At 40.5% G+C, this 12836-nt stretch overlaps 1 protein-coding gene across 1 annotated transcript in view; it reads right to left on the minus strand.

Annotated features, from left to right (window-relative positions):
* The window catches only part of pex13 (peroxisomal biogenesis factor 13), a 92407-nt gene that overhangs the window by 61967 nt on the left and 17604 nt on the right, over positions 1-12836 (minus strand). The window contains exon 2 of the mRNA XM_028820884.2: positions 2653-3350. Within this exon, the coding sequence (XP_028676717.2) occupies positions 2653-3350 (698 nt within the window). The remainder of the gene's footprint in view (positions 1-2652; positions 3351-12836) is intronic.

Raw genomic sequence — 12836 nt, forward strand, 5'->3', positions numbered from 1 at the left:
CTGTTCAGCTACACGCGAGCCTGCTCTCCTGCCTGCCTGCTTGCTTGCTCGCTCTCGCGCTCGCTCGCTCTCTCTCTCTCTCTCTCTCTCTCTCCTTCTCCCCCTTAACCGGCTCGCGCTTCTCTATATATGCGGGGAGGACATGGCAGCTGCAGCCCATCAGCCACAGGAACAATCATGGATGTGGGCAGTTTCCCACCTGTGCACTTAAGTGAGAAACGCAGACACCGCAGATCGCGGCTCGCAACTGCTACCACGCCCCCCTCGCTAAGCTGAGAGCTATACCCACAGCCTGGCTCGTGGCTCGTTACGCAAGCCAATGCTCGCATTTAGATCAGAAATTTTCGCTCATACTTTCCTCGTATTTTGAATTTCTCGTATACAGAGGTGATCGTATCTCGAGGTTCCACTGTATTAGGGTTTCTATTTGTATGCATATTCTTGCGCTTTTACCTTCACTCAGTCATTTCACTTGTCATTTACCTCTATTCGTATTTCACTGGTGTGTGCAGTGGTGGCGCTCGACTCGCAACTCCTGTCCTGCCTCAGCTGGTTTCCCCCACTTCCGGGATTGGAACCAGCGTGAGGCGCACACGTGTTCTCACAGGAGGGAGGTCACATGTGCGCCTCACGCTGGTTCCGATCCCGGAAGCGGGCGGACACCAGCTGAGGCGGATGGGAATCGATGAATGATGATGCATGCAGACTGCAGGATCAAGGAAGGGACCGTCACCGTACACTACACTGTACCAGTTAGAGTCCAGTCCCCTGACTCCAGTGAGCGTTGCGGGTAGGGGCGGGAATGGAGCATTGCAGCCAGCAGGAATGATCATGGAAGCAGGTACGGTACTACTACTACCACGTCTGTACCAGGGCAGCAGCAGCGCCTGACTCCAGTGAGCGGTGCGGGCGGGGGCGGGAATGGAGCATTGCAGCCAGCAGGAATGATCATGGAAGCAGGTACGGTACTACTACTACCACAGGGCAGCAGCAGCGCCTGACTCCAGTGAGCGGGGCGGGCGGCCGCGGCGGGAATGGAGCACAGAGCCGGGCAAGTTGAAAATTTTTTTTTTTACAGCACATGTTTAGGCTATATTCGGACCATAAGACGCAGGGACTTTTTCCCCCCAATTCTGGGGGGAAAAAAGTGCGTCTTATGGTCCGAAAAATACGGTACTTTATGAAAAGGATTTAGGTGTTATAGTGGACACAACGCCATCAACTGCCAGACAGTGTTCAGTAACCATTAATAAGGCTAACAGAATATTAGGTTATATAGCATGTTGTGTAGAGCAGGGGTCCCCAACCACCGGTCCGCGACCCACTACCGGGCCGCAGCCGTCTGACAGCCGGGCCGCGAGAGAACTGCCGGCAACGGAGACTCACTCAGACTTTTCAGAACGCTTGGCGGGCGGGGCTTTGCAGCGGCGCAGAGAGAGGAGAGAGACCGAGGTGAGAGAGTATTACAACAAAGTATTGTTACGGTCCCGACAGTTTCCCCATATGACACGAGTCTATAGAAATCGCATTACTAGCAAGTACATTCAGCAGATGCTTTCATTACAACGAAGTGACCTTGAAATGCCTGAATGAATCATCCACAGAGCAGTCAGATCTGTGGTCGCAGCTCAGATGTGTACGTTTGCACAACAATCCCCAAACAGAAACATTGTAAAAAAAATTCTTTCTTCTAACTTTCCTCGTACTGTTTTTTTTTTTTTGCTGTTTTTGTTTTCTGTGGTTTTCAGTGATACCTTCTGCTTATTGCTTGTCAACATTTGAAAAACATCCATTGGAATTTAACTCATTGTCACCCTCCTATAGAAACGGCAGACACGAAAAAAACGATAAAAGTGTTAATGTTTGTGATGTGCAATCTGTTGGAATGGCAAATGCAAAGCATATGTCTTTGTTATATGCAAAAAAGAAGAAAAATCTCAGGTTGCAAACGTATGCGAACTGCTTAATAACTTAATAATAATGTTATGTAAATTGTGTATAAAACTGCCCAAGACCGGACAGTGGAAAAATTTGCATCTAATAAAGTGGTCTTTGCTGTCAAAAAGGTTGGGGACCACTGGTGTAGAGTACAATTTCAAGGAGGTTGTGCTCAAGCTTCATAACACACTGGTGAGGCCTCATTTGGAACACTGCATACAGTTTTTGGTCTCCAGGTTACAAAAAGGACATAGCAATGCCAGAAAAAGTCCGGAGAAGAGTGACTAGGCTGATTGCAGGGTTACAGAGGATGAGTTATAAGTAAAGATTTAAACAAAAGAAGATTATGAGGAGATCTGATTGAAGTATTTAAAATTATGAAGGGAATTAGCACAGTGGATCTAGACTGATATTTTTTAAATGAGTTCAATAAGAACAAAGGGGCAAAGTTGGAAACTTGTTAAGGGTAAATTTCACACAAACAGTTTTTCTTTACACAGAGAACCATAGACACATGGAAGTAGTTGTGGTAGACAGTAGGACTTTCAAAAGTAAACATGCCGGAGTTATTTTAGAAGAATTGAGTGGATAGGAACAGCCAGGTATTCTGTCATGAAAAGTTTTTAGCATCATCTTTCCTTATACTTTAATACTGAAATGGGAAAAGAGAATAGAAAGAAAGAAAAAAATAAACCTTTAGAAATCAATATTCACCTGTGTCACTGGTTCCATCAGCAGAACTTAATAATTTCCATATCAGATAAGGTCCACCAAGAATAACAGCCAGAAAAAGAAATATTGGCCAGGATTTTACTGAATTTGATGCCTTATCTTCTCCAGCAATTACTACAGCGCCTGTGCTATCCGCCCAAAGGTCCTCAGCTTCATTGTCCTTTTGAAGGCCCATCATTCCTTTTAGCTTTCGATACAAGTATCTCAGTGTCCTGACTACAGCAAATGCAGAAAATACTTTGGTGAAGTGAACCTTGAGCCTTGAGAAGTGGTTGGCCACATCTAAAACTGCTCTAAAACTGTTATAAACAGCGGAGAACGTGGCATCCATCATCATGCTGACCGAAGTAAATGCATGGACAATGCTTTCTATTGACTGAAATGCACCTCTACTGCTCTCCTCTGCCTGCTGCACAAATCGGCTAGGAGGAACATCATCAGTCCGAAATCTATTGTATCCCAAAGCTGCCCCATATCCATAGCTGTATGGGCTGTAACTGCTGTATAATGAACTTCCATAGGGACCATAAGAAGAGGTGAAGGAGCTATAAGATGGTCTGTAGCCTATCAGGCTGCTTCCTCCAGTCTGCTGAGATACCCTTGGGGGAAGGGGGGGAGGAACTCTGGTGATGACTGGTGGACCTGGTCGGTTTATAACAGTTGGTCCAAACTCTGAAGACCTAGGAAAGGTGAAAAAGACCAGTGTCAATGTCAAGATGTCTGCATTGCCAGTTTATATGCCAGTGTAAATAATGAATTTCATAGTCAGAACTGCACAGCTTTCTTAAAGCTTTAGCTCTTCATACACTGTAACTCTTAACCTTCATTAATTTTACCAACACTCTATTTATTCAATCCCAATTCATACTTAAGTGTTTTTTGAATTTAAATGAGCAAACAATTAACAAAAATTGTACTTTTGTGTTCTTTGGTATTTTAGCCTTAGTACAAAGTACTTATTTTGTGCCTAAGGGTGATTTTCTATATCATTACTCACACTAGTGTTTCTCAAGCAGTGGGTTGCAAGCATAAAAAGTATGTTTTCGCCTGTCCTTACTGCAACACTGAGTTGGTGTTTTCAGAGGTATACCACTCTGGAGGGCATTTCCAAAAGTCTTTCTTTTCCAAGGTTAAAAGTACAAGGATAGTGTGAATGAAAGACAAAAATGGAGACAGCTTTTATTCATGTTTTACAGCATTAAATCATAATAGATTTAATTAGGCTTTATTGACACTGATCATTAGAAAATGACTCTTAAATGCCAAAGTGAAAACAAATCTCTATAAATTAATCCAAAATAATTACAACTGTTAAGCTGCCTAAGTGTGCCCTCTTCGAGCCAGAACGTAATAGAGGAAAATCTAGTGGCAATTACAGCGTTGAATCTGTGTGCACAGGTCTCTCTCCTTATCAGCTTTCCACATCTAAATAAAGACATTTTTCATTTCTTCTTTGCAAAACTGCTCAAGCTCTGTCAATCTGCAGGGGAACAGTGAGTAAACAACCACTTTCAAGTCAAGTCACAAACTCTCAAATTACATTGAGATTTGGACTCTAACTTAACCATCCTATCATTGTCATTTTTAAGATATTCCTTGTCTTGCTGCGAATTCAGTCTACTCCTAAGTCACAGTTCTCTTGCAGGATACGGCAGGATTTCCTCCTAGATTTCTCCATATTTAGCTACATTCATTAAACTGTTCACCTGCACATTTTTTCAGGTCCTGCTGCAGAGATGCATTTCCACAGCATGAAGCACAAGTACAATTAAACTCAAATGTGCTCTTTTCACTACACGGCCACTCAGCATGCATCTCGTTCTGTGGGGAGAGAGGGTGTTGTGATATCTCCACCCACGACAGCCGCTGAAAGCAGAGAAATGAGTAAGAAATGTATCCTTACGTTGATAAAATTGTAAGAAGAATCTCTGACAAAATGTATTACTCTTAGTTTACATTTGTTGTCAAAAGCATGCCTCAGAAACATGGTAAGGCATATTTTCTTAAATCAAAACCTTTGCTACTTCAAACTGAACATACTTAAGGCTTTACATATTGATTCCATTATAAAATGCAAGAGTGGGCTAGTTATTTTTATTGTATAAAATATGCTTAATTTTAAAATGCAGTTTCATGTGGCAAACTAATAAATACCATCATTGTGAGGAAATGACTGAAATGAACTTCCCGGTTCCTTCCTTTGTGGATAGCGCTTGGAGTACTGAGAAAAGCGCTATATAAATGTAATGAATTATTATTATTATTATTATTATTAATGAAAAAAACCAAACTTATCCTTAAACCGCAGAGGGTGATATTTCATGTTAAACAGTACAAGCATACCTAAAAGGGCTCCAAACAAAATTCACCTCATGCAGCCAGTGGCGCCAAGAAGAAAAAAAAATTAGGTGGCTTTGATTTAGGTGCCAAATTATCAAATGTGCAAACTATTAATCTTTCAGACTCTTACCTTGCTAACCTCCATGCATGTGCGCCTTAATTCTTTTCCTTCTCCTGTGCAGTGTATCCTTCCCTTGTACAGTGATGCCTCGCTATATCGCGCTTCGCCTTTCGCGGCTTCACTCTATCGCGGATTTTATATGTAAGCATATTTAAATATATATCGCAGATTTTTTGCTGGTTCACGGATTTCTGAGGACAATGGGTCTTTTAATTTCTGGTACATGCTTCCTCAGTTGATTTGCCCAGTTGATTTCATACAAGGGACGCTATTGGCAGATGGCTGAGAAGCTACCCAACTTACTTTTCTCTTTCTCTCTCTCTCTCTCTCTTGCGCTGACTTTCTCTGATCCTGACGTAGGGGGTGTGAGCAGGGGGGCTGTTCGCACACCTAGACGATACGGACGCTCGTCTAAAAATGCTGAAAGATTATCTTCACGTTGCTGCCTTCTGCGCAGCTGCTTCGTGAAGCGACATGCTGCACGGTGCTTCGCATACTTAACAGCTTGAAGGGCACGTATTGATTTTTGACTGTTTGTTTTTCTCTGTCTCTCTCTCTCCCTGCTCCTGACGGAGGGGGTGTGAGCTGCCGCCTTCAACAGCTTTGTACCGGCGGTGCTTCGCATACTTAAAAGCCAAACAGCCCTATTGATTTGTTTGCTTTTCTCTCTCTCTTTCTGACAGTCTGTGCTCCTGACGCGCACTCCTTTGAAGAGGAAGATAAGTTTGCATTCTTTTAATTGTGAGACAGAACTGTCATCTCTGTCTTGTCATGGAGCACAGTTTAAACTTTTGAAAAAGAGACAAATGTTTGTTTGCAGTGTTTGAATAACATTCCTGTATCTCTACAACCTCCTGTGTTTCTGCGCAAATCTGTGACCCAAGCATGACAATATAAAAATAACCATATAAACATATGGTTTCTACTTCGCGGATTTTCTTATTCGCGGGTGGTTCTGGAACGCAACCCCCGCGATGGAGGAGGGATTACTGTACTTTTGTGTCTGTCTTGAGGAGATAAATGTTGTTCCTACTTTCACACTATATACAGTTATTAAGAATTAATTTTATTCAGGCTCTGAGTTTGTCAGAGGGCCATCCAGTGTAATTTGGCCTTCTCATCTTGCTTGATGTGAGCCAGCAAACTTTTAAAATGCATTTTGAAGAATTTTAGCTGTGTTCATTTTGTAAGTAGGAGACAGGGGGTTCTGCTCCAGCTGAGGAAATAAGTTTCCCTTCCAGTGGATAGGACAAAAGGGCACAATGAAGAAAAAAGTGACAATAGATTCTTTCAAATAGGTTTAGCTCAATTTCAGCTATCCTATGTTCATTTTGTAAACAGAAGAGGATTTAAACTGCATGAAGAAAAAAGTGACAATAGATTCTTTCAAATAGGTTTAGCTCAATTTCAGCTATCCTATGTTCATTTTGTAAACAGAAGAGGATTTAAACTGCAAAGAATCAGCCTGAATGCTTTCTACAAGTTTAACAGTTAACAGTTTTAATCTGATATAAAACAAGTTTTAAAGGATGACACTTGCTGTGAAAATGAGATCCTCCTCCAATTTAATGGGTTGGTCATGACAGTTAAGCGATTTTCTTTTTTGATAGAACTTAAACTATTTACGGTAATTCACATGGTTTTAACCACTCACATGACAGAGGTGAAATTTTAATTCAACAACAAGGCCATTCCCATGGAATCCCCCCACCAAAAATAACTACCTGAGTAATGTTTAAGAGCAATGCACCATGCATGGCATGAAAGTAGATAAGAACATTTATTTTAACGATGTGTCTTTAAAATGTCTTTGTACAGAGCTACTGCATGTCAACTAATGAATTAATTAGTACTAATATTTTGCTAATTCTTATTTTACATGTTTCTTCGTTGAGCTCCCGTTGGAAGAATTTATTCGTAACATAATGTATATTGCGCCCACCAAAACGCCTGAACAAACAATTAAAGTGGCATTTATGGCTAACATTTTAACAAAGTTTACTGTCTGCCGTCAATCACAGAGCACCCCGGTGAAACGGCAACAACATTTAATACACCTGCAACCTTAAAACACAGACTTCATGACATCGCTGTGTGTGAGAAAATGGCAGATAGGCGGCTGTCCATGCAGGTTTACTGAAGAACAGGCTGGCATTTTGTACAAAACATGCACTAAATCAAAAGAGAAATGGCATGCAAAGAGGCACAAACACGAGGGAAAAGGTTTGGAGTCTATTGACACGAGGAGATCTGTTACATTCACACCTTAGTACGTGTGTGCCAAGTAAGAAGGAACAACAAAATTTCACAGGGCACAGACATCTTCGTAACAGAAGACCTACATGATGGGCACATGAATTTCAAATGTTTTGCATGTCTTTTTGGAATCCACGGCTGCTGTGTGAGCTACGCCATTTAGTTAGGAATATTTTTGTATGTGTATCATCATTTTTGCCATGCGTCCCATCCCTCCCATTCAGCGTGGGGAAGCATTAAGTTTAAACCAGCCTTTAGTGGAATGTGATTCATGGATTACCAAGGAGGAACCCACCCTCCGCAGTAGGGCTACAACTAAAGATTATTTTGGTAGTCGACTAATCGTTTTTTAACGATTAGTTGCGATTATTTCATGCCTGACTATTTTGATGCCTGCGACCTGTGGTTGCACATCCTGTTCTGGGCTCCAGTGCATGGCTTACCTCATCTGCTAACGTCTGTCCACCTGTGAATGTCACCCTGATGTCTCTGTATTAACACGATTAAAATTAATAAAAATCAAATTAAAATAACAACAAGTGAAACATATGAATTTGAAAATAACCAGATGTTTTATATTAGTGTGACCATCACAATAAAAAAGAAATACATTAAACAATACAAACTAAAGTGCACATAGTCTTTAAACAAAAAAAAAGTGCATTTAACTTAACCAAAAATGGCCATTGGTGTGTCTTAAAGTTTATAAAAGATTCAGTTCATATATATCTGAATGAAGTGCAGAAACGTGAGCATTTCAACATGCTCTGGTGTGAGGCTGGCTCTCTTCTTTGAGACAATGTTCCCAGCTGCTGAGAAGAGACGTTCAGAAGGAGTAGAGGTAGCAAGAATACACAAGAATGATTTTGCAGACGGAGAAAGATGTTTTAATCATCACACTCTGAAGGAAAAGTGTTGTAGTTTATCACATCATGTACTATATTATGCCAAAATAAAAAAATAATGGACTAAAATATGTAACAAGCTAATTACTGATACAGTGGGGCAAAAAAAGTATTTAGTCAGCCACCAATTGTGCAAGTTCTCCCACTTAAAAAGATGAGAGAGGCCTGTAATTTTCATCATAGGTATACCTCAACTAAGAGAGACAAAATGAGGAAAAAAAATCCAGAAAATCACATTGTAAGTGCATTCACTTCAATCTCTTGCCAGATGTCAATGCCATTTTTGCCATTGTTTGCTCTTCACTACTCATGTGAGTGCAGAAAATCTCTGTCAAACCACCACAGCTAACTTTCCTTCCAGCAAAGAGTCAAACTACAGTGTAACAGTAAGTTTTGTCACCGTTTACGATTGATTTCCACTCTCAACCCCTCCTGGTGACAAAAGTTGACATCTGGCCTGAAAGACTTAAATAAAATTGTATTTAGTATCATATATTTTTGTTGAAAATGTACAGTCATTCTTTTCTTTCTGTAAATCACACTCTTAGTACTTGGAATTGGCCTACAGTCTTCATTAAATACTTGGTGTCAACTGTTCAAAAATGTTATTGGTGAATCCCTAATTCTAATTAAATTATTTTATTTTGGATTTAACCAGTAGATGAGTCACAAATATGGTGATAGTCACATGGTTTGAAACTAGCCTTTACTTCCTTGCACCTAGTGCAGTCACAATAGACATCAATTTCCTCCAACCCCAAACTGGATAGACCAGATAGAAAATAGACGGGCTGTTGTGTGGACACCTGCAGCCTTATCAAATACATTTGAATAATAAAAGAAATTTAATCTTGCTTATTGTTTCTAACTTGCTCATTTAAATTCATGTTGAAAAGATTGCACGTCACAACAGACTGATTACAACATTGCACTCTCAAGACATGCAAAAATCTTTTATTTTTTATTTCTGAACCAATTCCATATCAGCAATAACAATGTTTCTTCTATACTGAAGGAACAGAATGTTTTAAACCGTGCGGGATTTTACATAAGTAGTGCAAATACCTGCCGTGTCCGTTGTCACGTTTAAGGCCTGGTTCATTACTCCCTTTATGCAGTATCTATTAGGCTAATTACTCAGACAATGGTGAGTTAACTATAAGAATTATTCAACATAAAAAGAGGTACTATTTCAATAGTATGTTTAAAAGTTTTACCTCTTAAAAAACACAACTGCAAGAATCTCATTTCTGGAAAACCACAGCTTAAAGCTTGCTTTAGTTTGCGCTTTTTCTTATTGGTAGAGTGGATTGTAGGAAAAGTAGGTGGCTAACTGAATTGAAAAAATAAACATTGCATAATACTGAGCTGCTACCTGCAGCACCTACTGTATTTCCCCACAAAAGCAGACAGGCAATACCAGTTCATTAACTGCCTACAGCAAAAGCTCCAGTTCTTGTGGAACTCACTGGTCTGAAGACAGATCAAAAAGGAAAAGGGTACCACAATTATTTGACAATGAGAAACACTACAATCTGATGAACCAGTGAAATTTGTAGCACAATTATTTCCTAAAACCTGGAGGTTGACTTTAAAGTAGACACTGAAATTGTAAGGGTTATCCCTTGCCTGAAAATCTGTGCTCTCAATGCTTTATGGTTAAATTCAACAAACTCTGGAACAAAAAAAAAAAACAAAAAAACTGTGACTTCACATCACAGACAGATGAAGATTTTACTTGAAAACAGTCAAATACAAACACTTCCCGATTTCACTGCTACAACCAATGGAAAGAGAGCTAAATTTTACAGCTTTAAGAAGTTTGTGTAACAGTCATTAGATATGGCCTTTTCTTCCCAGTTGGATTCAAAGTTATTGGGGATACTCACTCATACATTTATAGCTCTTCAGAAGATGCTGAACAGTTAAAAAAATACACAAATTCCCACAATTTTTAAAACATGAGTAAGTCTTAATAAGGATGAGAGCAAGATTCACAAATGGGGTGTCTTAAATCACTATTTACCACTTCAATAGGTATGTTTACATATGTGTAAATATGTATTCAGGGCTTCAAGACAAATGTTTACCTTCACTGGGAAGGTTGGAGAAGAGAAACCTAAATGAGGTAGTAATCAAAACTGAAGGCAACAAAGAAGGCTACACCAAACATTCCAAAGCCTGGCTTCAGAAATACTCCCAAACAAATTAAGCATTATAATGTAACATTTGTAAAATAGAACTTGCTTTACACAGCAGCAAGAACACAAAGAGCACAAGTACCTACGAGCTACCACATCCACTTCTCCAAGTTGGCATGTCTGGCTAATGACTGCCTGTGAACTGGTAGACTGAAATTACTCGTAAGTTAGACCATTAGCAAGTCTTACCAAATAACGTGAAACGTTATTTTCTGACCAGATAATATATTATTGACTGAAGAGACTGAGCTATCCAAAGAGATACTGTATTATGATGAATGGCTCATGTACAGTCTGTATGAGCCAAGTTAACCCTCTCCACTGAGCTTAATGGGGTTCAACTGGCTTGCACAAGCTTCCTCCTCATTTTTGGTAAAATTAAATAAATATAACAGAAACTCTCTTCACCAGAAACACTGGCACTAGACCGGTGGCAAAGTGCAAGCAGAAAAACAATATGAGCAACATAATTCGATTTAGGTGTGGAATGAGGAGTCTTCAGGCTGCAGCCAGATTCGTCTTCATCTTGGGCAGTATGAGGCTTTAGTGCCACTGTGCTAAACCAGATGGAGTAGAAGGTCAGTAGGTAGACTTTCCCAGTTTCAGAGTTATCATGTGATTTGTGTGTAAATATAGTCAACAAACACCCTGCTAATAGAGTGAATCAGAATGATAAGTTGATGGAGCAAAGGTATTTAGTGTATGACAATTTTAACCCTACCTACATGTAGTGCTGGGCGGTATACCGGTTCATACCGAAAACCGTTTTGTATTTTTGTTATGATATGGATTTTTCTTATACTGCAACACCGGTTTAAATTGCCTAAATGACGTTCGGAACGTGGCGCAGCTGGAAACTGTTCAAGGGGGGACCTTTTTCACTGCTACACCTCTAATCACATACAACAGGCATGTCAAACACGCGGCCATGCGGCACGCAATAGAAATCTGTGCGGCCCGCATGACAGATCCTAGTTAGCACTGAACTTGTACAAAATGATTGATTCAATCATAAACGATAGTATTCTGCATCTTCGGTGTTACTTATTGACTTTTCTTACTTCTGCCTTCTGACAAAAGCGCGTTTTCCCTTGGCATTACGGTACCGGAAACGTCATCTGCTAGTATAGCCACGAGCCTTGACAAGTTAATGAGCCGCAGCGTCACAACTGAAGTGCTAGGCTGCAGCAGCGGGCAGCAGGTGTGGCCATAGGCATGTGCAAACTGTGCACATGCACAGTGCCGCCAAATCCCAGGGGCCGCCACGCCAATATATATTGAATATAAAACAGAAAGAGAAAATAACGACACAGCTGACGGCAATGTGGCCGAAAAACATTCTGTTTCTTGTTAATTAGTACGCTGTATTTATAAATGTCGCTAGAGTCGGAGCAGTAAGCTATATGTAGTATTATAATGTTTTGCCGTAATGAGAATATCATGGGCCGCCACTTGGTTTTCAAGTTACAGACACGAGTATATAGAAGCATGTCATGAGCACGAGGCGGCTATGCAGTGTCCGCAACGGATGTGGCCATCCGGCGTGCATAAGATACCGTATTGACATTGCCAGGCGAAGGGACCACCGATTCTTTCTCTGCCCAGGGCCGCCACGAGCCTAGAGCTGCCCCTGCTAAGGCTACACTACTGACTGGGCTGCTGAGACTGACCACTGGGCAGAACTGACCATCACGAGTAGTAATAGCCCGCATATTTTCACGTTTTTTTGCTCTAGTTTCATGTAATTTTGTGCTAGTATTGTAACGAACAGTTAATGCAGACTACAGCTGAAGATCTGAAGTGGACTCGAGAAGTTGGTGAGTTGTTTATTAACATTTTTGTGATTTTGAGTTTGTAAAATTATTGTAGGTCAGGTGGCTTTTTGCATATCGGCTTATTTTATAAACTTTGAAGTAAACTTAGTAAAGTAAAATTTGATTTTTGGAGGATTTGTTTTCCAACTTGAATTACTGAGCAATGAATTCAGTGAGCGTTTTCGTGATTTCAGTTCACACAAACAGGGCATTACACTGTTCTCTTACAACGTTGAGAATGCGCCTAAGAATATCCAAATGGAATTGATTGAAGTGCAGTCAGATTCTATTCTGAAGGCAAAATACAACGAAGTTGGTGTGCCAGGTTTGTATGCTTACCTGCCACCCTTGTTTGCGCAGATCCGTAAGTTGGCATCGAGAGTACTGTCTATTTTCGGAAGCACTTACCTTTGTGAGCAATTGTTTTTGTTAATGAAAGCTACCAAAACCCCACATCACTCAAGACTTACCGTAGAGCACCTTTCATCCCTCATAAAAGATGCAGCTGCACAAGATTTCAAGCCTGATA

Source organism: Erpetoichthys calabaricus, chromosome 15 (assembly GCF_900747795.2).
Source record: "Erpetoichthys calabaricus chromosome 15, fErpCal1.3, whole genome shotgun sequence".
Taxonomy (NCBI): Eukaryota; Metazoa; Chordata; class Cladistia; order Polypteriformes; family Polypteridae; genus Erpetoichthys; species Erpetoichthys calabaricus.